This window comes from Bos indicus x Bos taurus, chromosome 10, assembly GCF_003369695.1.
Source record: "Bos indicus x Bos taurus breed Angus x Brahman F1 hybrid chromosome 10, Bos_hybrid_MaternalHap_v2.0, whole genome shotgun sequence".
Classification (NCBI taxonomy): Eukaryota; Metazoa; Chordata; class Mammalia; order Artiodactyla; family Bovidae; genus Bos; species Bos indicus x Bos taurus.
The window spans coordinates 78067710-78095647 of record NC_040085.1 but is presented as its reverse complement, the minus strand read 5'-3'; the positions used below and the strand labels follow the sequence as shown (position 1 = coordinate 78095647).

General features: G+C 42.2%; 1 protein-coding gene across 3 annotated transcripts in view; it reads left to right on the top strand.

Annotated features, from left to right (window-relative positions):
* Nucleotides 1–27938, top strand: part of DPF3 (double PHD fingers 3) — a 283863-nt gene that overhangs the window by 114338 nt on the left and 141587 nt on the right. For all 3 annotated transcript variants that reach the window (XR_003512825.1, XM_027552333.1, XM_027552334.1), the window contains exons 2-3: nt 1243–1403; nt 21489–21596. Coding sequence is in view for 2 of the 3 variants with exons in the window: in XM_027552333.1 (XP_027408134.1) it covers nt 1243–1403; nt 21489–21596 (269 nt within the window). In the remaining variant the exon portion in view is untranslated. The remainder of the gene's footprint in view (nt 1–1242; nt 1404–21488; nt 21597–27938) is intronic.

Below are 27938 nucleotides of genomic sequence, written 5' to 3'. Positions count from 1 at the left end.
TCCTCTTCTCTAAGAATTTCTCCTTTACCTGGTAGACATTATGTTATTACAGTTGCAATTCCTGGGACCATTTATTCACCTCTGTCATGTGCCTATGGTTTGTTAGGTATTTGATCTTATTGATTGTGTTTTATTACATTTGATCGATTATATCAATGTTATGTTTTTGGTCTTTGAAAAGGACAGTATCTTAAAAATTAGTAGCATCACCCAAGGATACCAAAGATTCAGGAACCTAAAATTCACTGGGCTTAATCAGATCACCACTCCAGTAAACCTGAAAGGTCTTTCTATTTGTGGATTAAACTCTGGGAATCAAATTATTTTGAGTCCCTAAATTCAGCTGTTATTGCTTTAAATGCTTCTTTCATTTGTTTTCTATCAGAAAGTTATTCTTCTTCAAGTGTGTGGCTTTAAAAGATCGGTGCGTGTCCTTCTTCATCTCCTCGCCCCTATAATAGCTCTGTGTTTACAGGGTGTTTCCTCTGACCCTCTAGTCTTTTCTATGGGGTGTTTCTCTTCTATTGTAGTGGAAGTCTTTGTATCCACGCTGGTGGTTTCAGTCCAATCTGGAGTGTCTTTGCTGGTTACCACTGAGGAATAAGTGTGGCTAATGGGGCATGTTAAGGGGCAGGGGCCTCTGGAAGCTGAATGTCCTAGCAGACCCCATGCAGAAGGTTGTACCAGAGCTACCTCCTTTCTGGAGGGGGACCTCATGCTCCCTGGGACAGGGACATGTTACTCTTGTGTGTGTGCTCAGTCACTTCAGTTGTGTTCAACTCTTTGCAGCCCCATGGACTGTAGCCCATCAGGCTCCTCTGTCCAGGAGATTCTCCAGGCAAGAGTACTGGAGTGGGTTGCCCTCCTCTGGGGGATCTTCCTGACCCAGGGATCAAGCCTGAGTCTCTTATGTCTCTTGCACTGGCAGGCAGGTTCTTTACCACTGGCACCACCTGGGAAGCCCCATATTACTTTTACTGGTGGTTTATTCTCGGGGTCCTAATTTCTCCGTTAATGGGGTCTCTAAGTTCCCTGGTGGATTTGGTACAGGAAATAGAACCTGTTGGAGACCTGAAGCTGAGTTGGATTCTGCTGCTTGCCAAAGCTCTTGATCCCCATTGTCTTGGTCTTCATAATAGCAAAATCTTCCTTGGCAGGTGGGTGGGTGACTTCAGTTTCCTTCTGGGTGTGTTCTGGTTTTCCCTGGCCTCATTACCTCCCCTGCACTCTGTCTCCCTGCAGGCTTGGGGACCAGTTCTACAAGGAAGCCATTGAACACTGCCGGAGTTACAACTCCCGCCTGTGCGCAGAGCGCAGCGTGCGCCTCCCATTCCTGGACTCGCAGACCGGGGTGGCCCAGAACAACTGCTACATCTGGATGGAGAAGAGGCATCGAGGCCCAGGTGAGCCATGCCACCCCTGGGGTGTGCTCACGTTCGGGCTCCCAGCCTGGATGCAGGCTGATCTGAGTTTGTCCAGAATCCCTGCAGCCTGGGTGGGCGTGGAGGTGGGACAGGCTGTACAGGGAGCCTGGAATACTTTCAAGAAACTCAACTGCTTCTGTAACTCTTGGCACGTGCCCCGAGGATGATGCAGGACATTGAAGCCACACTGGCAGGAAGGGGCAGAGGGAAAGAATTCGGGATGTTTAATCCCTAAAAGGGAAGACTAAGGCCATGACAGCTGCTTCACCTTTCACTCTGTGTGTTGGTATAGCTTAGTGGTTCTGAGCTGGAAATCTGAAGTCAGATTTTGGTTTGAGGCTGAGCTTTGTCATCAAACCTCTTGCCCTCAGGGTCTTCATCTGTAAAATGGGGATACTAATAGTACCTACTTTGGGACCTTGTCAGGATTAAATGAAAACCTTCATAAACAACTCATAACCTGTGTTGGGCACATAGTATTACTAAGGCTTCCCTGGTGGCTCAGTGGTAAGGAATTTGCCTGCTAATGCAGGAGATGCGGGTTTGATCCTTGGGTTGGGAAGATCCCCTGAAGAAGAAAATGGCTATCTACTCCAGTATTCTTGCCTGGGAAATCTCATGGACAGAGGAGTCTGGTGAGCCACAGTCCAGGGGTCCCAAAAGAGTTGGATACAACTTAGTGATTAAGCGACCAAAACAACGAAGTATGTTTGCCAAAAATGCTGCCTGTTATTGTTGATGTTATTATTATTATTATTGTTATTACCGTGATACTAGTCTTCTAGGCGTCAGAGAACAGAATAAAGACCACTGGCTGGAGATCAGGGAGGTAATTTAACACAGTTTTCTGGCTCTATATTGGCATATTAAAAAAAATTATTATAAAAGGTTTCAAAGCCATGCAAAAGTGGAGAGAAGGGTAAAATGAATTTCTGTGTATTGTTCACCCAGCCCCAACAGTGATCAACTCATAGCCATTCATTTCATTTATACTCACCTTCCACTTTCCTCCTTGAACCCAGGTTATTTGGAAGCAAATCAAGACAGCAATATTATTTCGTCTGTAAATTTTTCAGTCTGTATCTCTAAATGGTAAGAACATAAACATACCGGCCATATCTATCAAAACTCAGAGTTAAAAATGAGACATTAATAGCATCAAATATTTGTTGATACATTTATTTATCATTTATAAATGACAACATTTATTTCTCTGTGTAATTGAAATCAGGATCCAAATAGGACCTCTGCATTAAACTTGGCTGATGTGTCTCTTAAGTCTCTTTAAATCTGTAGGTCTCTCTCTCTCACTTGTTACTTGTGGAAGAAACTGGGTTGTTTGCACTGTAGGGTTTCCCAGCGTCTGGATTTTGTGATTGCATCCCCATGGTGTTATTCCTGTGAATTGGTAAAAACAGATTCAGGTTCAATTTTGGGGCAAGAACAGTTCCTAAGTGGAGGTGTGTGCTTTCATCAGGAGCCTCATGGGTTCTGGGTATTTCTCTTTTATTGATGTTAGCAGCCCTTGATGAAAATTGCCTAGATGCTTTACTTTATTAAGGATGACATTCAATTTGAGGCTATCATTATTTCTTCATTTATTGGGTCTACATCATTTATAAAGAGAAGCATCTCCTTATTAAAATTTTGGTTATTGTGGGTTATAGTGCACATACGAAAGTACAGATAAATGATTTCCCCCCTTTAGTTATCAGTTTTCAAAATAATGAGCTGGTTCCCTTGTATTCTCCAAAGATGATCAATAAAGTTATTATGATTATCTTGAGTACCATCATGAATCCACAGACTTAAACATATTGGATAATTTTAATCCATTGCAGCTATTATTCTTATCAATGCTTAAATTGCCCCCATCTTTGGACAGCTCAGTTGGTGAAGAATCTACCTGCAATGCAGGAGACCCCGGTTTGATTCCCGGGTGGGGAAGATCTGCTGGAGAAGGGATAGGCTACCCACTCCGGTATTGTTGGGCTTCCCTTGTGACTCAGCTGGTAAAGAATCTGCCTGCAATGTGGGAGACCTGGGTTCAATCCCTGGATTGGGAAGATCCCCTGAAGAAGGGAAAAGCTACTCACTCCAGGATTCTGGCCTGGAGAATTCCATGGGCCGTGTATAGTCCATGGGGTCACAAACAGTTGGACAGGACTGAGCGACTTTCACTTTCAGTTTGGACAGTAGGGTTTATGTCCAGTGCTAGTGTGCTGAAACAGCCTAGTAGTTTCTGTAGCATTCTTGCTGTCCTAATACTGGGACAGATGTTTCAGGCTCATCTTATGCACATCCTGCCCCAGACCCTGAATCAGCCATTTCTTTAAGAAGCCCCATTTCCTCTTTGAAAGACTATTATTTGGAGACTACAGTCTGGTGGCGCCTGTTGCTCCTGGCCTGGTTGTTGAGTCTAGGACTTTTCAGTGAGCAGAACTAAGAAATATGATTTCTTGTTTCTTTTTTCTTGTTTCTCTTTTTAAGAGAAAACACATTGTTAAATTTACTGATATAGCCCATTCAATTCAGTTTTACCCAGTTTTAACTTAACTATCTTCATTCTCTATCTCCTCTCTCCCACACTGAAAAGAATACTGGCTCTTTATGATGCCAGCATAGTTTTTTTGCTTTATTCTGCAATAGACCCACAACAATATAAGAATAAAATGAGACTACCAGCAATAAGGTGACTGAGATGGTTTAAGTTTTTATTTCTTTCTTTGCAGTTTTTTGTTGTCTTTAGCATATTTCTTTGTAAGGATGTAGAGTCAAATTACTGTGTTTTAAGGTCGCTTGAAATAGCTCCTCAGTGTGTTTGTAGTACTAACTCAATACACAGTTGGATTTATTTGTTTCATTTTTTGCTTTCACTTATTAGGTTTTACTTTTTTTATTTTATGTAATCGCCTTGTCTTTTTTAAATTAACTTTTTATCTTGAAATAACTGTAGATAGACAGAAGTTGTAAATGTAGTACAGAGAGAGCCCCTTGTGCCCTTCACCCAGTGTCCCCTAAGGGATATATCTTGTGAATTATAGCAGAATATCAAACCCAGAAAAGTGACACTGGTGGCATGTATGTGTGTAGTTCGATGCCATTTTATCACATGTATAGATTTATGGAACCACCACCACAGTTGAGATACAAAACTATTCCATCACCACAAAGGTCTTCCTCGCCCTGCCCTTTATGGTCACACCCACCTCTTCTCTCTTCATTTAAGTCCCTTCACCCTCTTGCATTTGTAGTATAGTATCTTAAACATTTCCTCTACATACACTCAAAACCACGTCAGACAGACGTCTAATTTTTGCTTCAACTGTCAATCATAATTTAGAAAACTTAAGACAAGTGTCTATTGTATTTCCTCTATCTTTGCTCTTTTGTTGTCGCGTCTTCCTTTCTGATGTCCCAAGACACCTGCTTTTATAATTCCTTTCTGATTAAGTGTTTTCTTTAACCATTCTTTTAAAGTAGGTCTGATAGTAACAACTCTTAGTTTTCCTTATTCTGACAGTGTCCTGATTTTCCTGTTTTTCCCTTTTTTTTTTTTTTTTGTCTTTTTTTTGGCCATGCCCACACAACATATGAGATCTTAGTTCCCTGACCCAGGATCAAACCTGTGCCCCCTGCAGTGACGCACAGAGTCCTAACCACTGGGCCACCAGGGAGCTTCACCCTTCATTCCTTGAAGGATATTTATTTTGTTGTTGGATATAAAATTCTGGGATGAGAGTCCTTTTATTTTAACACTTAAAAAATGTCTTGCTTCTTCCTTTCAGCCTCAGTAGTTTGTGATGAGAAATCTGCTGTCATTCAAATTATTTTCTCTTGAAAGTAAGGTGTCATTTTTCTCTCATTGATTTTGAAAGTTTTTGTTTTTAGTTTTCAGAAATTTGATTTTGATATGTCTTGGTGTAGATTTCTTTGAGTTTATCCTTTTCAGACTTTGCTCAGCTTCTTGAATCTGTAGGTATATATATATATATATATATATTTTTTTTTTTTTTTTTTTTTGGCCAAATTTGGAAAAATTTCAACCATTATGTCTTTGATTATAAGTTTTAGCCTCACTCTTTTCCCCTTCTTCTTCTGGGATTCCACTGGGAAAGAAAATTCTGGGATTTCAAAATGTTAAATCTTTTGTTATAGACGCAGAAGTCCCCCAGGCTCCCTTCTTCTCTCTTCATCCTCCTTCTCCCTCTCCTCCTTCCTTCCTTTTTTCTGAGTCTATTGGGTCACCTCTATTTATTCTCTTCTGGTTCATTATGTCTTTTATCTATTCTCTTCATTCTGCTCTTAAGCCCTTTCACTGAGGTTTTGTTTTGTTTTCGTTATCGTGTTTTTCAGTTCTAAAATTTCCATTTGGTTCTTCTTTGTATCTTGTATTTCTTTGTGGGACTTTGTAGTTTTTCATTTGTCTCAGTCATTAACAATTATTTGTTTGAAACATTCTTATGATGGTGACTTTAAAAATCTTGTCAGACGATTCTAACACGTGGTGGTGTTTCCGTGTTGAAGTCTGTCGTCTTTTCTCACGCGAGTTGAGATTTTCTTGGTTCTTCATAGGAGTGATTTTGATTGAATCCTGGACATTTTGGCTGTAATGTTGTGAGACTCCAGATGTTATTTAAATCTATTTTCACACACCTCCTCTGACACTGTGCTGACAGGGGAAGAGAGGTGCCCCTTGTCGGATGGATGTGGAAGTCCATGTTCCCCATTCAGTCTCTGTTGACACCCCAGAGCGGGAGGAGTACCTCATTATTGCTGGGTGGAGGTGAGAGTTCAGACTCCCCACTAAGCCTTCACCAGTGCCTCCCTAGTTGGGAGGAGGAAGCATGCCTTATTACTGGTCCCTACACAGCCTCCACTGACGCCATGGGGTGTCACTTGCCCTCCTCTGACACTAAACCAGCAAGGATATTAGGATGCCCTGCTGGACTGGCTCTTCCCTGGTCCTTCAGCTAGAGAGAGCAGGATTTTCTTGGGGCTTTTTTGGGTCTACATTTGTTGGTGTTTCTGGATAATCAGCTTTTCTACAACTCAGTCAGGTGTGTATAAAACAAAACAAACAAATACCCAAAACTTGCCGCCCTGTCGTTTCTTGGGTCTGAAAGTCCCTAGCTGATCATTCTCTTCACCTTTCAGTATCTTACTTTTGTTGTATAAACAATGTCTAGGAGTTTTAGTTGGGCTTAGTGGGAGGAATATGGGAGAGTATATCTACTCTGTCTTTCCAGAAGCAGAAGTCCCTGGGTTGCTTTTTATATATAAAAAAAAAAAAGTTAACAGCTTTATTGAATTATAACTGACATACAGCAATCTGCACATATTTAACATGTGCCATTTGACAAGTTTTGACATGTATATACCTGTGAAACCCTCACCACAATCAATATAATGCACATATCTCTGACTCCCCAAAGCTTCCCTGTGTCACTTGTAATCCCCCCTTTTCTTCCTCCTCCCTCTACCTGTCACCTCTCCCAAACCCTAGTCACGCTTTCTATACTGGAATCATACAGTATGTACTTCTTTTTTTGGTGACTGGTGGATAAGGTCCTGACTTCTTTCACTCAGCGTAATTATTTTGAAATCACCCATGCTCTAGCATGTATCAATGATTTATTTGTTGTTTATGCTGAGTAATATTCTATTATATGGCTACATCACAGTTTATTCATCTGTTGGTGGACATTTTGATTTGTTTTTAGTTTTTGGCTGTTATAAATAGAGCTGCTGTGAACATTTGTGTGTAGGTCTTCACATGGACATATATTTTCATTTCTCCTTGGTAAAGTACCTAGGAGTGTACTGGCTATAAGGAAGATCTGTATTTTACATTTTAAGAAACTGTCAGGCTGTTTTTCAAAGTGGTTGTATCATTTTATATCCACCCCAACAATGTACAAGAGTTCCAGTTCCTTCATATTCTTGCTAACACTTGGTATGGTCAACTTTTTAAAGTTTTAGCTATTCTTATTTTTATACAGTGGTATCTCATTGTGGTTTTACTTTGTATTTCCCTAATTAATGATGTTGAAGATCTTTATATGTGCTTATTTTACCATCCTTTGGTAAAATGTTCAAACCCTTGGACCATTTTAAAATTGAGTTGTTTGTTGGTTTTCTTATTAATGAAAATAGATAGTTCTTTATATATATTAGATTCAAGACCTCTCCAAATTTGTCCTTCTTTTTTGAAGTTGTTTTGGCTACTCTAGGTTCTTTGTGCTTCCATATGAATTTTATAATCAATTTGTCAATTTCTACAAAAAACATGGTGGAATTTTGATTGAGATTGTGTGGAGTCTATAGATCAACTTGGGGGAAACTGACATTTCTTAATGTTGAATCTTCCAACCCATGGATATAATGTATCTCCCCATTTATTATTATTCTTTTTCATTTTTCTGATCAATCACTTTTAGTTTTCAGTGTACAGGTCTTTCACATTTTTGTCAGCTTTATCTCTATATACTTAATATTTTTGATGATATTATAAATAGATTTTTTTTAATTTAAATTTTCTGATTTTTCTTTGCTAGTGTACAGAAATGCAACTATTTTTGTGTATTCACTTGTGTCCTACAATTTTGCTATACTCATTTATTAGTTCTAGTAGCTTTCTATAGATTGCATAGCATTTTCTCTATAGTTGATTATGCTAGTGAATGAACAAAGCTTTTCGATATAGATGTGTTTTATTTATTTTACTTGTCTATGTAAAGTGACATATTGTCTATGTAAAATGACAAGTACTATCTATGTAAAATAACAAGTATTGTACTGGAATGTCCAGGACAATATTAAGTAAACGTGTTAAGAGTGAACATCCTTTTGTTGTTCCTGATCCTAAGGTGAGAGTATTCATTCTTTCATTTTTAAGTATGATGCTAGCTGTAGTTTTGTTTGTTTTTGCTGCACCACACGGCATGCAGGATCTTAGTTCCCCGACCATGGATCTAACCCTGGCCCCTTGCACTGAAAGCATGGAGTCTTAACCACTGGACTGCCAGGAAAGTCCCAGCTGTAGGTTCTTTATAGCTGCTCTTTATCAAATTGAGGATGCTCCTATCTCTAGTTTGACAGTTATTTAAATCAGTATTTGGTATTGGTTTGGTCAATTGTTTTTGCTGAGTCTATTGAGATGATCATGTGATTTTGCTTTTGTTAATTGTTAATATGATGAGTTATACTGATTGGTTTTTGAATGTTAAACTAACATTGCATTCCTAGGATAAACCCTACTTTGTCATGACATGTTATCCTTTTTATATATTGTCAGATTCACTTTGCTAAAGTTTAATTAGAACTTTTGCATCTATCTTTATGACAGATATTGGTCTATAGTTTGTTTTTTTTTTTTCTTCTCCTTGTTGTGTCTCTGTCTGGTTTAGGTATTTGGATGGTGTTGGCTTCGTTTAATGAGTTGGGAAATATTCTCTCCTTTTCATTCTTCTGGAAGAGTTTATATGTAGAATTGATATTAGTAGCTGTAGCATGCAGGCTCTGTAGTTGTGGCTTGCAGGCCCCAGAGCGCATGGCCCTTGGCGTTGCGGCACTTGGGCTGAGTATTTGTAGCACATGGGCTTAGTTGCTTGGCAGCATGTGGAATTTTCCCAGACCAGGGATAGAACCTGTCTCCCCTGCACTGGCAGGTGGATTCTTACCCACTGTGCCACTAGAGAAGTGCTAAATTTAATTTCTTTAATAGATATATAGGGCTATTCAGGCTATTTTATCTTCAGTGAGCCTTGGTAGTTTGTGACTTAAAGGGACATGTCCACGTCATCTAAGTTATGCAAAATGAGTTGCATAAGATTGTTCATACTGTTGTTGTATTATCTTTTTATTATGTGTAGAATCTGTTGTGGTGTATCTTCTGTTATTGCTTATATTGGTAAATTTGAATTTTTTCTTTCACCTGATCAGTCTGATTAGAAGTTTATCGATTTTATTGATGTTTTTGAAAGAAATAGCTTTTGGTGTGAGTGATTTTCTCAAATTTTTCTGTTTTATATTTTATAGTTTCTGTTCTGATCTTTAGTTTTCCTTTCTTCTATTTTACTTTGGATTTAATTTGCTCTTCTGCTTATTTCTCAAAGTAGAAACTGAAGTCAATGATTTGCAGTCTTTCTTCTTTTGTGATATAATTTCTCCCTAAGAATGAGGGTTTAGCTCATTCTTTAGCCTTGTTTCATAAATTTTGGTATTGTTTTCATTTTATTTAATTGAAATGTTTTCTAATTTCCCATTTTATTTCTCCTTTTGTCCATAAATTATTTAGAAGCACGTTATTTAGTTTCCAAACAGTTGGGAGATTTTCCAGAGATATACCTTTTATTTATTTCTACTTTAATACCATATGGTCAGAGAATGCTCTGTATGACTTGGATCCTTTTAAATTTACAGAGACTTGTTTTATGGCCCAGAATATGGCCTGTCTTGGATAAATGTTCTCTTTAATCTGGAAAATAATGTGTATTTTCCTGTTGTTAGTTGGAATGTCCTATAAATATCAATTAAATCAAGTTATTGATAGTACTGTTCAAATTTTCTACATTCTTACCAATTTTTATATTTGTTCTGTAAATTATCAAGAGAGTAAATTGAAATTTCCGACTGTAATTGTAGTTTTACTATTTTGTCTGGTGATTCTTTTAGTTTTTGCTCTGTATATTTTGAAGCTCTATTATTAGATACATAAACATTTAGGATTATTATGTTCTCTTGATAAATTGATTGCTTTGTCATTTTGTAATGACCCTTGAAATATGTTAATATTCTTTATTCTGAAATTTGCTTTCTCTAATATTAATATAGCCATTCCAGGTCTACTTTGATTAGCATTAAAAAATGGTATATTTTTTTCATCTTTTACTTTTAACTTATTTGAGACTTTATGTTAAAAGTAGATTTTTTAATAGGTAGTATTTGGCTATGTCTTGCTTTTTAAATGTAATTTGATGATCTTTTTTTTTGTTAATTTGGGTATTTAGACCATTTAAATTTAATGTGATTATTTTTATAGTTAGGTTTAAATCCTAACTATAAAAATATCATTTTGCTATTTGTTTCCTATTTATCCATCTGTTTGTTTTTTTTTTCTCATTTTCTTTCAGGGATTAATTAATTTTTTTGACTCCATTTTCTCTCATTTTTTGGCTTATTAACTAAAACTCTTTCCTTTGTTATTTTAATGTTTGCTTGGTGTTTATAGTATGCACGTTTAACTAATTATAGTTTACCTTTAAGTGATATTATACTGCTTGGTGAATAGTGTAAGGACTACAATAGTATGGTGGTAAACAGAATAATACTATCCTACCCCAAAGATGCACATAGCTTAATCCCTGGAACCTGTGAACATGTTATTTTACATGGCAAAAAGGACTGTGTTAATGTGATTAAGTTAATGAACTTGATATAGAGAGCTTATCCTAGATTATTCAAATGGGCCCAATGTCATCATAAGGGTCTTTAAAAGAGGGGGCAGGATGGTCAGAATCAGAGTAGGAGATGTGACAGCAGAAGCAGAAGTTGAAGCGATGCAACAGAGGCAGGGGCTACCATCCAAAGAGCTACCATCTAGAAGTCTGAAAAGGCAAGGAAGTAGGTTCTCCCTCAGAGTCTCCAGGAGGGATGCAGTTCTGCTCACACCATGATGTTAGCTCATTCAGTAAGACTAATTTTGGAATTCTGACCTCTGGAATTATAAAATAATAAATTCATATTGTTTTAAGACTCTCTGTGGTGATTCTTTACAGCAGCAGCATTTGGAAACTAATACAAGTGTACTTTAACATAAAAGTATTGACTATTGACCTTTGTGCAATTGCTGTCATACATTTTATTTTTATATATGGTGTAAACCTCATATTACATTGTCATTATTTTGTTTAGTCCACATCTTTTAAAGAATTTTGAATAATAAGAAAAACTTCATTTATGATTTAGTTCAGTTCAGTTCAGTTGCTCAATCGTGTCCAACTCTTTGCGACCCCATGAATCGCAGCACGCCAGGCCTCCCTGTCCATCACCAACTCCTGGAGTTCACTCAAACTCATGTCCATCGAGTCGGTGATGCCATCCAGCCATCTCATCCTCTATTGTCCCCTTCTCCTCTTGCCCCCAGTCCCTCCCAGCATCAGAGACTTTTCCAATGAGTCAACTCTTCGCATGAGGTGGCCAAAGTACTGGAGTTTCAGCTTTAGCATCATTCCTTCCAAAGAACACCCAGGGCTGATCTCCTTCAGAATGGACTGGTTGGATCTCCTTGCAGTCCAAGGGATTCTCAAGAGTCTTCTCCAACACCACAGTTCAAAAGCATCAATTCTAAGGCACTCAACTTTCTTCACAGTCCAACTCCCACATCCATACATGACCACAGGAAAAACCATAGCCTTGACTAGACGAACCTTTGTTGGCAAAGTAATGTCTCTGCTTTTGAATATGCTATCTAGGTTGGTCATAACTTTCCTTCCAAGGAGTAAGCGTCTTTTAATTTCATGGCTGCAATCACCATCTGCATTGATTTTGTAGTCCCCCAAAATAAAGTCTGACACTGTTTCCTTATCTATTTGCCATGAAGTTATGGGACCAGATGCCATGATCTTCGTTTTCTGAATGTTGAGCTTTAAGCCAACTTTTCACTCTCCTCTCTCACTTTCATCAAGAGGCTTTTTAGTTCTTCTTATATGATTACTGATATACTAAAAGCCATTTCTAATGTTCTTTATTTCTTTGTGTAGATCCTTGATTAGATCTAGTATCAATTTTCTTCTGCCTAAAGTTTTTTAACATTTCTTGTAGTCTAGGTCTGTTGATGATTAATTCTTTCAACTTTTGTGTATCTGAAAATATCTTTAGCTTGCTTTAGTTTTTTAAAAGTTATTTTTGCTGGGTATAGTCTCTAAATTGACACGTTTCTTTTTTCCCTTTCAGTATTACAATGATTGAACTACTATTTTCTTGTTTGCAGAGTTTCTGATGAGAAATCATCCTTATCTTTGTTCCTTTATTTGTAAGATAGCTCTTTTCTCTGGCTACTTTTAATGTTTTCTCTTTATCACTGTTTTTGAGCAATTTTGACTGTGATATACATTGCTACAGTTTTTTTTTTCATGCTTCTTATACTTAGTGCTGTTGGAGCAGCAGGTTTATAGTTTTCATCAGACTGAAAATATCCAGCCCTATTTCTACAAATATTTTTTCTTCCCTCTCTTCTCTTTAGGGATGCTAATTAGACACATAGTAGGTTGTTTGAAGTTGTCTCACTATGCTGTTCTGCTTTTTTTTTTTTTTTAATTCTCATTTTCTCATGGATTTTTATTTTAGATAGTTTTTAATTGCTATGTTTTTAAGTGTTCTAATCTTTTCTTCTCTAATATCTAATCTGACCTTAATTCCATCTGGTATGTTTTTAATCTCACACATTGTAGTTTTCATTTTTATAAGTTAAATTTGAGTCTTTTAAAACAGACTGTTTAAGCTTTTAAACATGTGGAATATAAATAATAACTGTTTTAGTGTCTTTCTGCTAATTCTAACATCAGTGTCAGTTCTGGGTTGGTTTTAATTGTTTTTTTTCCCCTCTCATCGTAGGCCATTTTGTAGCTTCTTTACATGCCTTGTAATTTTGAATTGGATGCCCAACATTGTGAATTTTACCTTGTTGGGTACTGTATATATTTTTCATTCCTATAGATATTCTGGAACTTTGTTTTGAGTCACTGTCAAGTTACTTGGAAACAGTTTGATCTTTTCTTGTCTTACTTTGAACTTGAACAGTGCTTAATCTAGGGCTGATTCCCCATTAGCAAGGCAAGACCATTCTCTGTACCCTGCCCAGTGCTCCATGAATCATGAGGCGTTTCCAGTGTGCTGGTGGGAACAGACTGTTCCCAGCCCCTAGTGCACACCAAGCACACCTATGTTCTTTCAGGTGGTTCTTCTCTTGGCATTTAGTAGGTTCCTCACAAGCATGCTGTGATCAATACTGAGCTGAATACTTGAAGGAGACCCTTTGTGTATCTCCACAGTTCTTTCTCTGAGCAGCTTTCTTGTGTTTGCTGTTCTTTTTTTTTAATTATTTTTAAAGTGTTTATTTATTTATTTAAATTTTGGCTGCACGAGGTCTTTGTCGCAACACATGGACTCTGCATTGTGGCACGTGGGCTTTCTTTTGCTGTGGCACACAGACTTAGTTGCTCTTTGGCATGTGGAATCTTAGTTCCCCAACCAGGGATTGAATTCACATGCTCTGCATTGGAAGGCAAGTTCTTAACCATTGGACCACCAGGGAAATCCCTGTTGACTATTCTTTTCCTTGAATTCTAGTCACCTTGGTCTTCCCAGACTCTCAGCTCTTTCTCTTCAACTCAAGAAGTCAGCTGAGTTCTACCCATGTTCCTCCTCGATGTGCTGCACTCTGGAGACTCTCAAGCGAGTAAGCTAGGGCAATCACAGGGCTCACCTTGCTCATTTTCAGTATCTAAAGGATCACTGTCCTTCATCGCTTGATGTCCAGTATCTTGAAAACTCTTGTTTCATTTTTTTTCTATCTTGGCTTCAGGTGGGAAGGTAAACCTGGCCCTTGATATGCATCTTAGCCAGAGGCAGATGTTTGCTTTTCTTGTTCAATCACTAAGGTGTGTCCTGCTCTTTGTGACCCCATGGACTGCAGCACACCAGGCTTCCCTCCCTGTCCTTCACTATCTCCCAAAGTTTGCTCAAATTCATGTACATTGATGCCATCCAACCATTTCATCCTCTGTCACCCACTTCTCCTCCTGCCCTCAATCTTTCCCAGCATCAGGGTCTTTTCCAGTGAGGAGGCGCTTCACATCAGATGGCCAAAGGATTGGAGCTTCAGCTTCAGCATCAGTCCTTCTAATGAATATTCAGGGTTGATTTGCTTTAGGATTGACTGGTTTGATCTCCTTGCAGTCCAAGGAACTCTCAAGAGTCTTCTCCAACACCATAGTAAGAAGCATCAATTCTTTGGTGCTCAGCCCTTTTATGATCCAATTCTTACATCCATATGTGACTACTGGAAAAATCATAGCTTTGACTATATGAACCTTTGTCAGCCAAATGATGTCTCTGCTTTTTAATATACTGTCTGTTTGTCATAGTTTTCTTCCAGGAAGCAAGAGTCTTTTAATTTCATCACTGTAGTCACTGTCTTCAGTGATTTTGGAGCCCAAGAAAATAAAATCTGCCACTGTTTCCATATTTCCCCTATTTGCCATGAAGTGATGTGACTAGATCCCATGATCTTAGTTTGCTTTTATATTTTAATTTTCCTTTGTAATAATATCAAATATTTACTGGTTTTAAAGTCAAATCTACAAAGCATGGTATATTCAGAGAGAGAGTTTAGCCCTCTTCTATCTCTGTTCTTTTATCCTGTTCCTTTCCTCTTTCTATTTTCTTTTCCTTTTCTAAGAAAAGACAACTTTCTTTTCTTCTTGTTACTATTATTATTATTATTTTTGTTCTATCTGTAAGCAACTTTAAAAAATAGTTTTTGGTTTATCTTTCCATAAAAAAAAAAAGCCATGTAAAAACACAGTATGTATGCATCTGTGTGTGTATATCCCCATTTGTTAAAGAAATGATAATATAATATGCACACTATTCTCTACCTTACATTTTTCACTTAATGATATATTCCATTGCAGTGTATACTCCCCTGCCCCCACTATCTCCTCCCCCCACTTCTTTCCATAACTTCATTATAGTCCATTATGAGGCTGTACCATTATTTATTCAACCAGGTCCCTATAATGGACATTGGATTGCTTTCACCTTTTTTCTAGTATTGAATATACCACGATGAATGCATGTTTTTGTATTTTTGTGTGTGAATCTGTGATAGAGATTCCTGGGAGTGGAATTGCTGGGTCAAAGGGCAACATGTATGCAGTTTTGTTAGATATGCCAAATTCTCTTTCATAGTGTTAGTTGCTCAGTCATGTCCTACTGTTTGCGACTCCATGGGCTGTAGCCTTCCAGGATATTCTATCCATGGAAGTCTCCAGGCAAGAATACTGGAGTGGGTAACTATTTCTTTCTCCAGGGGATCTTCCCCACTCAGGGAGTAAATGTGGGTCTCCTGCATTGCAGGTGGATTGTTTACTGTCTGAGACACCAGAAACTCAGACAGAGGGTTGAGCCCTTTTGCATTCTCACCAGTGGTGGATGAGATTGGTAGACATATTTCTAACAATAAAATATTTCAGCAGCATAGGAGACTGCTTCGTGGAAGGGTAAGGACTAGAATTATTGAAACAGAGGCCAGAGTGGAGACTCAAGTCAGGGATAGTGTAGAGGCAATTCTTGTGTCTGGTAAGAATCAGATTCAATAACTTCTAAGCTCCCGTTCCATGTTATAATGTTGATACTGTAAAAATTTCTGACAAATTTAGAAAGAATGTCCTAGTCAGTATCTGATTCTCCACACATTTTATATACTCTACTATAATGTTTTTTGTATTACCAAGATGCATTTCCCCATGAGCAATTTTAGTTGGTGATGTGATAGGAAAGAAGAAATAAATTCCACAAGAAGTGGCTTGATGAGGGTGGGTAGGAGGGCCAGAGTTCCTTTCCTGAGCGTTTTGGCTCTGTGTTTCAAGCCTGCTGCATATGGACCGGCGATGGAATGGCTGTTGTCACAGTGAGATAGCAGTGACCGTGAGATGCTAGCCTGGAACAGATGAAGAGCTCAGTGAATGTTAGCTATTGTCCTGTGGCAGGTTTTTTTTTTTTTTTGACCTGGACCATTTTTAAAGACTTTTTTGATTTTGTTACAATTTTGCTTCTGTTTTATGTTTTGGCTTTTTGGCCACAGGCATGGGTGTGGGATTTTGCTCCCCAGCCAGGGAGTGAGCCTGCGCCCCTGCACTGGAAGGCAAAGCTGTAACCACGGGAGCACAAGGCAAGTTCCGCTGTGTCAGGTTTTGAGTGTGATGAGACCAGTGAGGGACTTCGGGGAGATCTCTGGGCCAGAAGAAGCAGGCAGCATTCTGGATTTGAGGTCTACCTTGCCTGTGCAGTCCTGTCACATGGGACACTGCACTTGAATGTTAGAGAGGAGCTCCCAAGAATAGGAGGGGAGGCTGGAAGGGGATGTTTGGCGAGCCAGATGGAGAGCCATGCTGGCTGCTGGCTGAGCTGCCAGGTACCCAGGACTCCAGACTTTCAGGGAAAAGAAAAGGCACTGTGGTCTGGGATAGTTCAGGAATGCTTTACTGAAGAGATAGTCCATGCGATCCGGGCAGCTCTTAAATAAGCCAAGAGGAGAGAGGAGGACAGAGCACCAAGAAGTGACGCAGCTGTAAGTGCTTGGGAAATACATCTTCCCTGCCCCTCAAGCCCTACCTGGGGCTTATTACTCATCCTTCCAGCTCTGCAGACTTGGTCCAAATTGTCATCTTCAGCCACAAACAGTGCACCTATCATCTGTGGGCCCTGGGGAAATAAACATGAGTAAGATCTGATCTAGTGCCAAGTTCCTTATGTGGGAGGTTTTCAAACTACAGCTGCCTTGGTGAATCTCTCCTATTCTGCTTGGAAGGATTGGGCTGGACCCCTTTTCAATACCGACTTCTGCAGTTCTGATGCCCTGTCTTGGTGGAGAGTCCCAGGCTCTCAGGCAGGTGCAGTCACCGCCTCTTTCCTCTACTCTTATTGCCCTCTGGTTCTTCGTTCTCCCAGCTGGCTCTCCTCCAAACCCAAGCAGGTGGGTGGGATGGGCGTTCGGGATGCAGATGACACCTGTCCACTCTTGGGATCAAGGGTCGACAAACTGGCATAGGTAAACAACAGGAAGGTAGATTTTGATTTCAAATAAGGACGAGGTGAAACTGTCACATCGACAGTGACCGACAGTGGGGCAGTGTGTCCTGTGAAGCAATGAGTAGGGAACCTAGGGCCACTCTCTGAGCTGCTGTGGGCAGAGCCCTTCTCTGGGTGGGCTTGAACTGCCACAGCTCAGCTCTGTTCTGGGGAAGAGGAAGATATTCTGATTCTTCTTTTCAAATCTGTTCCCATCCCATTTCATCTTCTGAATTCTTAATGGCTCATGCTGTGTCTGTCAGAGAGGCTCATAACACTCAGGATCCACCTGCTGAACGTGGGCCATGCATGTGACAAGCAATTTACATGTGCAGGCACCCAGCTCATCCTGCTGAATCTTCCTATGGAGCCAGTTCTTCCCGCAGCCAGTGGGTGAGTTCCTGAGTGGCTGTGTGTGTATGTGTGTGTGTGTGTCTGCCATGCTCACACTTGTATATAAGTGTACCTGGAGTTGCAGCTCAAAGTAATAGCAAAACAGTTTGCTCAGTGGGGTGTGTGAGTGGAGGGATTCCTGTGGTCTTGGTTACTGGGAAGGCTGGTCACCTCCTCTTGTCTCCTGCCTTCCTCTCCTCTATATCCATCTCATTTCCCTCATCCCCAGACTTCCTCCTTCAGGTTAATTTCCCCAGCTGCAGCTGTGCTTCCCTTTTCCCCACCCCCTCCTCCATCCTACCACACAGACACATGGGCTTTGAGTTATGTGCCTCCTGTTCTAATGAGATAAACAACATAATTCTCATGGGGCTCTGCTCATCCCTGTGTAAGTGGAACTCCAGGGCTGAATGTGTTGCCCTATAAAGGCACCCTGGTACTTGTCAGCCCAGGGAGGAGGGCAAGGAAGGGTGCAGGAGCCCTGAGAGAGCTCTTGGGGGCATTTGCTTGTTGATAGGAGTTGAAGCAGGCATCAAAGGGGAGCCCATTGCCCCCCTTGTGGCTAGAGGAGCAAAGAGCAGTCATGTCATGCCAGATGGGGGCCACATGGGCAGAGTCCAGGCTTGTTTAAGTTAGCTAACTCCTGATAATTAAGAACTGATGTCTGTATGAGACTTCATGGCTATAAAGAGCTTCTTCTTGAATATAAGCTAATCCCCCAACAGTCCTTGTAAGGTAGGTATTATTATCACCTTTATCCTAAGGCAAGGAGACAGGCTCAGAGAGGTATGGTGAAATTCCCAAGGCGACTCGAACGGGGGTATGAGGACACCTGCTTATCCTCTGCACCGTGGGGCTCCTCCATCCACCAGAGAAAGTTACAGAAGGAAATAAAGACAGCCCCTTCTTCTGGGCATTCAAAGTACTTCCTAAAATGGACTCCCTCGGGAGAATGGACCTGTAGCTGAGTGGCCCGAGGCAGCTGACCAGGCAGTGTGGTGATGGCAGCCTCAAGGAGGGTGGATGACTTGGACAAGGGCTAATGATTTCAACCTCCGGTCACTTAGACCTTTGTGAAAGTGCTGGTCAGGACCAGTTCCTTTTCATGGACCTGTTTTTGGTCAGAGTGGAAATACCATGAAAGCAGCCTGTGGGGCAAGAAGGAGCCTACAGCACAGAGACTCCCTTCTTGGGGTGGGTGGGGTGGGTTTTGTGTTCAGTGCAACAGGTCCCTCTTGGATGGTTTGGAGGTGGGTGGAGGAGTCTCCTGGAGTCAGAAACAGCAGGAGCCAAGGGTCATCCACTTCCTGTGTTTCTGAAACTCAGCCATTCTGGTTGAGGATGCCAGGCACTGTGCTAAGCTTTGGGGATACTTGAGATGGACATGACTCCTGCCACCTTGCATCTTATTAAACCAGTGGGGATGACAGTCTAGTAAGCAAGCAATTAATGACAATGGCTTGGGAAAACTACAGGAAACCTTGGGAACCTACTGGAAAAATGATTAGACTGGTCTTGGTACATCAGAGGGAATATCCAAGTAGTAACTCTTTGGTGCTTAGACATCCAGAGTTTCTTTGTCAGATAGTATGACAGTCTGTAAAGTGTGTTAAAACAAAGAGGTGTTCAGTTCCCCCCAAACCTCCATGTGGACGGGGTAGCTCTGGCATGGTTTGGGGCATTGGTGTTAGTAAGTTCTCCAGGTGATTTTTGGCTTCAGCCTGGATTAAGAATTGCTCATCCAAGATGAGGGGGCATTTTAAGGACAAGTTCTGGGATATGGAGCAGCAGGCCAGCCCTTATACTTGGCCTTCTCTGGGATCCTGGGGAACACCGGCCCCAGCAGTGGCCAAAACATCTGGAAGGGACTCCAACTCAATGTACCCATTTATAGGAATCATAAATTCATTCACTTTTCAAACAAAACAAAATTTTGTCTCCTTTAATGCTGGAGTAGTCACCTCAGCTCTGGACCCAAACCAGTGTATGGGTAGAGATGACAACACAAATGAAAAATGAATGCATGGAGGTATAACAGTGAAACTTTTGTAGGTTTTTCTCTAAAAAATGCAAAAACGAAGACATTTTTTCTCTCAGCTTTTATTATTTTTAATTTTTAAAAGACTTTTTGATGTGGACCATTTTAAAAATCTTCATTGACTTTGTTACCATATTATTTTTGTTTCATGTTTTGGTTTTTTGACTTTGAGGCATGTGAAACCTTAGCTCCCTGACCAGGGATTGAACCTGCAAGCCCTGCCATTGGAAAGTGAAATCTAACCACTGGACTTCCAGGGAAGGCCCTCTCTTAACTTTAAAAGCCCCAAAATGTAAGACAGAAGACGGGAAAAGGGTCCTGATGTTTTGCACCCATGGTCCGAGGTCTAGGAAGGGCCCCTTTTGTTGGGGAGGGGGGCTGCCTGTCTCTAACAGTTGTCACGTGCCATGTTCATCTACAGAAGACAGAGTTGTGACTTCCGTGAACTGGAACATATTCTTTCTCTCACTCACTCGGCAAGTGTTTCATTTGATTCTTCTCTGTGTCATCCACGGTTCCAGTTCTAGGGATTCTGATGTCAGGCTTTTCTCTCTAATGGTGGGGGTGGGTCAGTTGACTTGCTGGTTTATTTGGGGGTACATTGGGCAGGCTTTTGAATCTGCAGATCACCTAACCAGTTTTCAGCCCTGTTCCTCTGCCCTTAGCCTCCATCCCCTGCCCTCTTCTCTGGGAACAGACCAGGGTCTAGTGTGGGAAGTCCGTGTTCTTCCAAGGCCTCTGGATGCCACACTGTGTGCCACGTGAGCCACAAGAGTGTTGGCTGATGAGCAGGACAGCTCCTCAAGGGGTGCTTGGCCTGACACACGACACAGGTGTGGTGCTTTCGTGTCAAAGGCCAATCCAAGTGGAGGTTCTTGTTGGGAGACCGTGTGATCTCCAGCCTGTTTCTTTTTGGTAAAGCCCAGGCAGGGATGTGGGTTTCCCTTGTGGCTTGGCTGGTAAGTAATCCTCCTGCAATGTGGGAGACCTGGGTTCGATCCCAGGGGATTGGGAAGATCCCCTGGAGAAGGGAAATGCTCCAGTATTCTGGCCTGGAGAATTCCATGGACCGTATAGTCCAGGGGGTCGCAAAGAGTTGGACACGACTGAGCGACTTTCACTTCACTTCAGACAGGGATGTACAGATATGCCGGCTGTGCAGGCGTGGAGCCTGCTCCCAGGAAAGGCTTATATTCTGAAGGAGTTTGCCAGGGACTCCCTTCGGCTTCAGCAAGCTGCCAGCAGCTGTCAGTGGGTGGAAGAAGCCAGCGGGTAGGAGATCTGGCAGCCTGACTCTGTTTCCTTGAGATATTTCCCATCCAGGCTGTCCGCAGGTAGACAGAATGACACCTGCCGCCCACCTTGAAGGGCACCTGCTTGGCCTGGGCAGAGGGGCAGTTGATGGAAAGTAGCTGGACATACACGGCCTTGGAAACCCCGTGATGGGGATAAATCTGGAAAAGTCCCTCCTGTGGTTTGAGGTCTTCCTGATCTTCTCCCTAGGCTAAGAGAGCAGAACTGATTTTGGTAACAATGATGGCTCACTTTTGGGATGTGCCTACTGAGACAGCAATGGAGAGCAGTCAGAGCCCCAGGGTCCTGGGCTCAGGGGGCCTAGATTTTGCCTGGGCTCCACCATTTACCAGGTGTGTGACCTTCACACGCCCCTTCACTTCTCTGGGCCTCATTCTTACTGTGATTGAGAAGGTCAGACAGGGTGGTTTCCAAGGCCCCATCCAGCCTGGAGCCTTTAACCTTTATGTCTTCTCTGTCCACAGGCCTTGCCCCGGGCCAGCTGTACACATACCCTGCCCGCTGCTGGCGTAAGAAGAGACGATTGCACCCGCCTGAGGATCCGAAACTGCGGCTGCTAGAAATAAAACCTGGTGAGTGCCCGGTGAAACTTGGCTGGGCCGAGACAGGAGAGGCAGGGAGTGCTGGGCTGGCCAAGGACGAAGTTGCTCTGCGGAGTTTTCCGAGAGAGTGCATGTGCCCACACGGCGCTTTCATGAAATAAACACATTCACCTGCCCCCCACCCAACACCCCCAAACTTCTCGCCCTCTGGGGGGTGGGTCTCAGGCCTTCCCCTTCCTTTTGTCTTTCTCTTGCTACCCCAGGAGAGGACAGCAAGCAGGTGCAGGGCGGGAACAGGCCCAGGATGAAAGACTTTCCAGCAGAGCTGAAGGAGTTGCAGCTATCTGGGGCTGGGTGATACCTTCCTGGGGTTTCAAGTAGAGAAACCTAGTCCCAGACTGTGATCTGAGGAGAACAGTGCCCTATGCACCTTCTCCCACCTCACTGGGAATGAACTAATGGAGCATCTTACACAAGAAGGGCCAGTCACTAAAAATGGAACCCATCTGGGACATAGAAATAAAAGAGTTTGAGTTCAGGATTTGCTTCTAGGTGACACTGATGGCTTTGTGGCCCTGCAGAAAGAGTTGGTTAGTTTCTTTACTGGTCTATTATTACACTTCTGAACAGATGGCTGTCTTCAGACCTTGTGGGCTGCAGCAAGGCCAAGTGATGGCCCTGGGTCCTTGGCTTTAAGGGAACCTCTGCTTTGGGGGCTGCTGGAGCTGGGATGTGACTCAGGAATGCTGTTAAGTGGAATAAAGGCAGAGCTGACTTGCCCCCTTCCACTGTCCCCAAACAGCACAGACCTGGCAGGGGTGGTTGTCTGGCAATGTTACCTCACGCCTGCCTTTCCACACTGGCTCCCAAGGCTGCGTTTTTTTCCTGAAAAATCTCTGCTAAACCAGTTATTTGGATGCTTTCTTACAGTTCCATTGATAAGCATGCTTCAGCTGCTCACTCTAACCCAGATTTCACTTGTGAAAAAGTTTTATTTGTTAGGGGTAGGTACTCCACCCAAGTTCTCAAATGGCCTTGCCTCATTTACAGACCCTTGCAGACACTCCAGGGTGATGACTGAGGTGGTCCCAAACTCCCTGAGATGCAGGTTATAGGAGAACCAAGTCTCCTGGAGCAGGATTATGAGCCACATGTATCTTTTTACATTTTCTAGTAGCCACATTAAAAAAAAAGAAAAAGAAACCTGGTGACAGTAATTTTAAACAATAGATTCTGTTTAACTTAATAATATTATTTCAGCATATTATCAGGATAAAAATTATGAATGAGATATTTTTCTTTTTTGGTATAGTTTTTTAATTCCAGTGTGTATCTTAAACTTTTAACACATTTCATTGTAAGCTAGCTGCATTCAGAGCTCGACTGCCACACGTGGCTAGTGGTGACCATGTCAGCTGGTATGGTTCTAGAATTACACGCCAAGTATGGTCTTGACTATCAGGATAGGCATCACTTGGGAGCCTTTGGTCCTCACCCCAGACCTGCTGAGTTAGAATTTGCATTTTATCCAATCCCAAGGACTGCGTCCTTAGAACACATGTTGAGGTTTGAAGATGTACAGGTGGTTGGACCACAAGTCAGGATGGCATGACTCCATACCATCTACATGCCTTTATTAAACAATTATCAATATGAACAATTTATTTTGGAGGTGTTGGCTCCCTCCTCTCTTGTTCCAGATCTGGAAGTGGTCTGATGAGTGAAGAGGTAATCCCTGACTTGAGCCTTACCTGGACCCATTTTAATTCCGCCCTAAGCAGAGCTTTGCAGTAGGTGCTATAGTGAGAGGGTGAGCCCATGCCCGTCGGCTGTGTAGACTTGAGTGAGGGGACTATTCGGGTGTCTGTCGCTGGTGTCTCTGTGTTGGAGTATGTGAACCCTCTGGGTGTATTTCTGCCTCTGTAAATAGCACAGTGGTACTTGGGATTCCTAGCCAGCCTTGCAGCTTCCTCATGAGGATCAAACAAGCAATATGTAATAGTATTTGCCATTTCTTACCCTTTCAATTAAAAATTTAAAAAAACTGAGTAGGTAATGCAGTCACATCCCAAAGATATAAAAGGATATATTTTATAGTGAAAAATAAGACCCAGGCTCCAAAGAGGCATCAATGGTACCAGTCTTCGGGGATTCTTCAAGACACAAGTTATGCACACACAGGAATTACATCTGTATGACTTTCCCTTCCTCTTTTCATGCAGCACAACCACCTTGCATTTTGCCCTTTCCCTTAAAAATGTGCCTCAGGCACTGGCCATGTCAATATGTAAAGAATTTCTTCATTTCTTTTCCACAGTTACACGATATTCCATTGTATGAATGCACTACAACTTATTTAACCAGTTCAGTTCAGTTCAGTTGCTCAGTCGTATCCGACTCTTTGTGACCCCATGGCAGCATGCCAGACCTCCCTGTCCATCACCAACTCCTGGAGTCTACCCAAACTGTTCCCAATTTTCATTTCTCAGGTGCTTAGTCATTCAGTCATGTCCAACTCTTTGTGACCCTGTGGACTATAGCTTGCCAGGGTCCTCTGTCCTTGGGGATTCTCCAGGCAAGAATACTGGAGTGAGTTGCCATGCCTTCCTCCAGGGGATCTTCCCAACCCAGAGATCAAACCCAGTTCTTCCACACTGCAGGTGGATTCTTCACTGTCTGAGCCACCAGGGATATTTTTCCAATTTAAGCAGTGATGCAATGAATATTTTACATGTATATAGTGAAAGTGAAAGTATTAGTTGCTCAGTCCTATCTTGACTCTTTGCAATCCCATGGACTATATAAGGGCATCTCATATGTAATTTGTTAAAGGATTTTATTATAAATGCTTGACATCAATTTGAAATTGTCTTTATTCTTTTTTAAAGTCTTTATTCTTAATGTTTATTTAAAAAACCTTTATTAAGAATACTTTATATCAGACTAATTGGATTATCTTTTATAGAATCAAAAATGTTTAGCACTGTAAACATGTCAGACATCATTAACTCCAATTCTTTATTTTATTAAGGATTTTATTTAAGGATTTTATCCAGACACTCCAGTATTCTTGGGCTTCCCTTGTGGCTCAGCTGGTAAAGAATCCACCTGCAATACGGGAGACCTGAGTTCAATCCCTGGGTTGGGGAGCTCCCCTGGAGAAGCGAAAGGCTACCTACTCCAGTATTCTGGCCTGGAGAATTCCACGGACTGTATAGTCTATGGGGCTGCAAAAAGCTGGCATGAATGAGTGACTTTCACTTTCAGACAAGTTGGGAGATTTGCTCAAACTTACACAGCAATTCTCATGGGAAGCAGCAGAGAATCCAGGTTGCTTGATTTCTCTGTTCAGTGCTTCTTCTGCTTCCTCATGTTGCTGATAGGTGTACTAACTTAAAAGTTATCAAGATTTTTCCTTTAAAAACTTTATTTTATGATTAGAAAACTAATATATTAATTATTAAAATGCATCCAAGAGATAGTTGAAATTCCTTCAGTCATAAATACCAGACATTCAAGTTGAATCTGCCTAAGCAAAAAATGGGAAGTGGTTGACATAACAGTGAATCCCAGAGTGGATTTGGGCTTCAGGCACAGCTTCATCCAGGGGCTCAGATGTTGTAGTGGGGGCTCTGTGTGTCTCTTTCCACCTCTAACACTGTCTTCTCCTCATGGGGAATGCAAGGTGGCCACTTAGCAGCCCAGACTCAGCACTCAACACAGCTGGCAGAAAGGCAGTCTCCTTCAATATCTGTATTGGAGAAATCCCTGGAAGGACTGATTAGCTGACTGGGTTTACATTCACTCCACCCATCAGAGCCACCTGCGGATGGAGCGCTCTGGTCGAATCATCGTTGTAGCCAGTGTCTGAACAATACACTGGTGACTCAGATGGTAAAGAATCTGCCTGCCGATACAGGAGGCCCGGGTTTGACCCCTGGGTTGGGAAGATCCCCTGGAGAAGGAAATGGCAACCCACTCCAGTATCCTTGCCTGGAGGATTCCATGGACAGAGAAGCCTGGTGGGTTAAAGTTCACTGGGTTGCAAAGAGTCAGACACAACTGGGCGACTAGCACCCACACACACAAAATGTTTTCATTTATCATTTGCCACTTCCTTTGGTCTTTAACCATAGCCCTGGAGGGAGAGAGGGAAGGGAGAGGTAAAAGTGTTATAAGCCCATTTTATAAGTCAGGGAAGTCAGGTTTCTGGCAAAGCCAAGGAGCATCTACTATGCTGCTCATATATCTGAGGACTTAGAGTCTCATTGTTGGTGGGACTGAGGCAAGAAGCTACGTTAGCAGTGTCTGGTCCTTCTGGCTACAGACATGTACTCAGGCACGTGGGTCTCCAGGAAGCTGAACGTAGAGCAGCTGGGGTCACGACTGACTTTGGACTTGCCCCATCCTTGGGTCTAGGGAAAGGAAAAGGAAGGCCCCTAGGGCGGTGGCCTGTTGCCACGTGCCCGGCAGTACCATGTCTGTATCTGTGATCTTCGAGAGGTTTCCTGGGGCTCAGTCCTCACGCTTGGAGTAGACGCCAAGGTGGCTGCTCAGAGATGGCCAGGGTCCCGGGGGAGGACCCTCTCTGCAAGGATGAGCACCAGCCTGGTTGAGGATGAGCCCTCAGAGGTGTAATCATATCCTCAGGTGGCAGAAGACCCCAGGCAAGTCAGGCCCGCCCAAGGCAGAATGGCTCCCCCATACCTGCACCTAAGTGTTGAGAAACTCAACAATCCAGGGCTGGAATCAACAACTTTGCAAATGACAAGAGATCCATCTCAGGTGAATTTGTTCCCTCTCTGGGTAATCAGACCTACTCTTAAGCCTGCTAAAAACAAAAATAAAACCCCCAAGACCTTGGGCCAAATGTCAGTCATTTCTGTATCCGGTTCTGATTGTGTACCACCGGGGCAGGCCTGGCTCTCAGGATGTGTACCACCTCACCAGCCTGCGGCTATAGGTTTGAGTAAAGATGCCAGGGGAGCATCTGAGAGTCAGAGATAAGGAGCCTCAGGCTTGAACCTCAAAGCGTCAGGGCCTATCCAGAGAACATGAAGCAGCATGACCAAAAAAAAAAATGTACCACCCTCTTCCTGGAGGCTTCACACGTTTGCCTTTGAATTTTTCACACAAGCCAACATTTCAGAAAAGGTCCTTCACCCAGAGCCTCAGCTCACCCATATGGCACCTTTGTGTAAAAGTAGAAAAAGATCCCCTGGCTGGGCAGACATTTATAAATGATGCCCCTTCTGGTGGGTTACGAGGCACATTCTGGATCTCAGCTCTCTTCTGTACCCTTGGCAGGTGTCCCTGCGTAGGTAACACATGCCACCTCTGAGAGGCTCTGCCATCGTCATTTATAAAATACACAGTCCTCAGCTGAGAGGACCTCTCCCCTTTTATGGCGGCGGGGAGTGGGGGGGGGGATGTCCTCCCAAAGCACAGAATCGACTTGGACAATATTTCAAAATGACTCTTTCTTATTTTTATTCCATTTGATTTGGTCTCAAAGAGAGCTGGGTTTGTTTTTTTTTTTTTGGTCTGTACTTTCGAGTGTGACTCGGGGTAGAACCACTGAACCCAGAGTTCCTGGGGGAATTTGCTGCAAATTTCTAGTAGGTGGAGGCAGTCAACTGGGTGAATGGAGGCAGACCTCCCTGGGAATGGGGGGCAGTTGAAGGGAACAGATGAGGAGCTAGGGATCTGCTCTCTTTTACACGCAGAAGTGGAGCTGGGTCTAACCTGTCTGAAGGTTCATGCGCAGTGCCTGTCAGTATTTAAAAATCACCTGCCCTTTGACCTACAAATTCTGTGGCTAGAGAATTTTATCTTATAAATAAATATGGACTCCCAGTGGGTAAGGTTGTCCATTGTGGCATTGTTTGTAACAGCAGCGGCAAACAGAGAATAGAAGCAACTAGTAGGTCTTTTGGCAGGGGACTAGTTAACCATAGAATACATTCGTAAAATAGAATAGTATTTTGTCCTTTAAGAGAATGAGTAGGAGAAAAAAATGGAAAGACATCCAAGCTATATAGTTTAGTGGAAAGAAAAAAGCAAATTGCCCAACATTATGTATAGTCCTCTTTGGGCAAACCTTGGTGAAAACTGATAATCAATTTGTCCATCCTGGGCTGAATCTCTTTAAATTTGTGGAAACTGGAAGATGGAGTTTATGTTGGAAAAAAAGGAATGAGTGACCCAACCACCCTTGGCACCCTTCCGCCACCCAGTCCCCATGGCTGCCCATCCTTTCCTCTGTCTTCCCTCCCAGCCTCCTGGTGTGGGTTCTCCTGAGTTCCGCTCGACAGGCTCTAGGGATGCAGTTATGTCTGTGATTCTTGGAGCCTCCCTTGGGCTCCACCATCA